This window comes from Solanum dulcamara, chromosome 10 (genome assembly GCF_947179165.1).
Source record: "Solanum dulcamara chromosome 10, daSolDulc1.2, whole genome shotgun sequence".
NCBI lineage: Eukaryota > Viridiplantae > Streptophyta > Magnoliopsida > Solanales > Solanaceae > Solanum > Solanum dulcamara.
The window spans coordinates 39,400,070-39,404,218 of NC_077246.1; the positions used below are offsets into that span (position 1 = coordinate 39,400,070).

General features: G+C 40.0%; 1 protein-coding gene across 1 annotated transcript; it reads left to right on the forward strand.

Annotated features, from left to right (window-relative positions):
* The first annotated feature begins 2,612 nt into the window (after positions 1-2,612).
* LOC129869756 (uncharacterized) lies at positions 2,613-3,828 on the forward strand. The gene is made up of 3 exons (XM_055944380.1): positions 2,613-2,685; positions 3,089-3,156; positions 3,331-3,828. The coding sequence occupies exons 1-3, from the start codon at positions 2,613-2,615 to the stop codon at positions 3,826-3,828; spliced, it is 639 nt and encodes a 212-aa protein (XP_055800355.1).
* Positions 3,829-4,149: the final 321 nt, after the last annotated feature.

A 4,149-nucleotide genomic window follows, 5' to 3' on the forward strand; every position in this document is an offset into this window, starting at 1 on the left:
CAAGTGAAGAAGTCAGGAGGAAAAGGTAAGAACTAATCCCTTTTTATTATGTTATGAAGGCTTGTTTACATTGTAGTATGTAGAGATGGGTAGAATTTATGGAAATATGGAAGTTTGCATGGTGGGTGTGCATATGTGTATATGGCCGTGTATATGTATGGTTATATAGGCAAGATGAGTTAATTTTATGTAGTATTCTAGTTGTGGTTATTATGGACTTTATGTTGGAAATGGTAGTTGAATGAATTTGATTGAAGTTGGAAATTGATTATAGGAAATTATATCATTTTAGTATGATTTTATGATATTATGGAAATGAAATTGTTAGAGTGTGGATTGGTGTTGCTGACTATGGATTTGAACGTAAAAAATGTGTCGTGATAGTTTTGTTGCATATATAGAGATCTCGGGTGAGATATGGAATGGGTGAATTGATTGTTGATGTTATTGGTATTGCTGTTGGTATGGTTGTTGACCATTTTGGCCGAGTTGAAATCTCGGAGATGTTGTATGTATAGGGGAGACGCTACCCGAATTTCTATAGACATGTATTGGCTAGAATTGAATTCTTAAAGCCTTATAGTGAATATTTGGTAAATATGACCAATTGTAGATTTTGGAGGAAACAAGATTTGAATTTGGGCAAGCGTAAAAGGCCAATAAGGTATGTAAAGCTTTACCTTTCCTTCTCTTGTCATGTCCTAAGTGTAATAGATTTGGATACGAGCCTCGGGGATGACTCTACTCTTCGGAATCTACGCCTAAATTTTCCTCTTATTCATTCAGTAGAATTGAACTAAATATTTGTGAATAGTTGGAGAAATTGTCTAAATATCTAGAACTTACACAAATAGGACCCGACTACCTTAAAACTCTTATAAGTAACGTCATGAAGTTTACCGCATGTAATTTTTGTACGTCACCTTATTTGGCCGAGGTGGGTCCACTATTCCTGAATTTTTCTTTATTATTCCATTTGACTTATTTTTGAGTAAAATTCAAAGGAAACTCTTTTCTACTCTTCCAACTACTAAACGACAGATGTTTTAATTATTTCCTTGAGTCCCATAATATATTTTGAAATATGAGAACGATTTCAGAAAAACTATTTTGACATAGAACATCGTGACATCTGAAAGACATACACTATAATTACCGCTCAATTTCTCTTATATGATTTGTCATTAGAGTTAGGCTATCGAGTCTCTATAAAAATTTTACATTTTATATTGCATGTAGTTTCTCACTACTCTACTCGTGGATGCCTCAATGCTTCTTTCACTGAGCCCGGGTGAGGATATGTTATCAAGTGTACTTCTTTACATTATTTGATGTGCCTCGATTTGAGGGGGCAGGTATGACAAGTACATGGGTTATGGTGTATGTTGTGCCATGTAAACATATATTGATGTCTGATGATATGATAAGATATGGCCATCTGATATGATATGATCTGTTACAGAGATATTCCCTACTCTGGAGTATGTTTTGCTGTGGCACCGGTGATAGAAGGGCTACCACATTTTGTTTACCGAGTCCCATAATGGGGCCGAATATGACATATATTTTTTTACATGCATTATTTGTGTTTGTGATAAGCATTTTGACATTCTGGGTATTTTGCTCATTTTCTGCACATTCTGTTCTAGTTATGACTTCATTTACTATAGTCCATGCTTTACATATTAAGTACATTTTCCGTACTGACCCCCGTTCCTTGAGGGAAGCGTTACATGCCTATAGGTACAGATGCTTGATTTGCCGATCCGCTTTCCTAGGATATCCACTCTGTTGTTTGGCAGTGCTCCCTTATCCGAAGTCCTATTTTGGTACTAACTTTTCTGTTGTATATTTGTACATATTGGTCAGGGGTACGATGGGGCTCTGTACCTTCATATGATTATGCTATCATTTTGTAGAGGTCTATAGATATGTATTATGGGTTCTGTATATATGTTGGGCTTTTGTGTTTCGTGACAGCCTTATCATCTTTCGTGTATTACATTTATTTTCGTGCACTATTTAATGACCTTATTTGATTTCTATATTTATCTATTCTGCTAATATGCTAATTTGGGCTAAGAGTACATATGGGTGTCCAACTCGGGCATGAGTCACGGCCTATGGGGTTAGGATATGAGAAAAGTGGTATCAGAGCAGTTTGGTCCTCAGAATGTCTCCAGACTGTGTCTAGTAAAGTCTTGTTTATCGGTGTGTTGTGCATCACATCTTATACAAAAGGCTACAGGACATTTAGGATGTTACCTTTCCTTCTTGTCTTAGATCGTGCGATAGAGTTGTGTTATCAGGATGATTTCTCCCTAACAAAATGAATTTTTATATTTCCAGTGATGCCTCTAAAAAAGCAACGACTACTTAGAAGGGCGAATCAGCAGTGCCCAGTGAGGCTAGTCAGGCCCACAGAGTTACCAGGGCCCAATCTCAGCCTGAACTGGGGACTGTGCCCCCAACAACTAGCTCTGTGATGCCACAAGTATTAGAGGGGATTAGGGCAACCTCAGATGCAGATCAGAGGGTGGCTCACCGCTAATTTTTGGATCCCCAGTGCCCGAGCCTCTAGCTCCACAGCTAGGAGCGGAGGATAAGGATATATGGGATATGGTCCAACTTTTGACCAGATTGGTGGCAGGCCAGGAGCACAAACGCGGTTCAAGCAGAGATCAGGTACATAGGTCAGATAGTTCAAGGGCTCTTGAGTTTCTGACTTGTAATCCTCCAGAGTTCTTCGGTATAAAGCCCGAGGAAGATCCCTAAGAGTTTATTAGGGAGATGCAATGTACATTACGTATTATTAAGACTTCTGCAATGGAGTCAGTTGGGTTGGCCTCATATACACTCTATGAGGTAGATGCTAACTAGTATGAGTCTTGGGAGTTATTTAGGGGCAGAGTCGCTCCTTCAGCTGTATGGGATAAGTTTATAGAGGCTTTTCTCAGTAATTTCCTGCCTCCTGATATGCAGAGAGATATAGCAGATAGATTTTTACTGTTGAGGCAGCAAGGTCACAGTGTTTGCGAGTATAGTTTAGAGTTTCACTCATTGGCCTGATATACATTTGCTTTGGTAGATGATATGACTGATAGGATGCACCAATATGTGATGGGCCTAGATCGGTATCTGGTTGATAATTATTTGGTAATGGCTGCCCAGCTAGGGATGGACAATACTCGTATATAGGCATATGCTCAGGGCATGGAGGACAGACATAGAGGACATCAGCTCGATCTATATTTTAGCAGGAGTCAGCTCAAGAGGGCTAGATCAACTGGATTTTCTGGAGAGTTTTAGAGAAGACCATCCCATTTGTAGGATAGCAGACAACCCACCCAGCTAGCACAGAGTATGCCTCCACAGTCCTCAAGCCGGACACCAGGTGGTACAGGATATTCGGGAGCAGGTCCGAGCTCCAGGGCTTTCAGCTCGCAGCCAGACAGAGGCTCTAGTCAGATAAGGCCACCCGGGCCTCAGTGTTCTTATTTTGGCAGGTACCATCTAGGAGAGTGTTATCGTGCTATAGGGGCTTGTTTTTCTTGTAGCCGTCAAGGCCATGTGGTGAGATATTGCCCATATAAGGGTAATTTATATGGTACAACTTGGTCTATCGGATCAGTTATTGGGTCATTGTCTTCTTTGATATCTATGCACCCCATGGGGCAGAGTGCGTCTATATCAGTAGGCCGCGGTAGAGGCCATGGCGAGATCTCTAGTTCCAGCGGTCCTTCGAACCGTACTTATGTTTTGGCCACCCGGCAGGATCAGGAGGCATATCTAGATGTGATTACAGATACATTGTTGATCTTTTCCTAGATAGTATAAGCATTGATAGATCCAGGCTTTACATTATCATATATTTCTCCATTGATTGCTGATAATATTGGGATAAAACCCAAACCGATAGAACCATTTGAGGTAGCTACTCTGATAGGGGATTCTATTATAGCAAAGCAGGTATATAAAAATTGCTCAGTAATTATATGTGATTGTTGCACTAAGGCACACTTAATAGACTTGGATATGACTCAATTTGATGTGATTATGGGTATGGATTGGCTATCTTCCTGTTATGCTAATGTTGACTACCAACGGAAGGTAGTTCATTTCCAGTTCCCAGAGAACCATTAGCAGAGA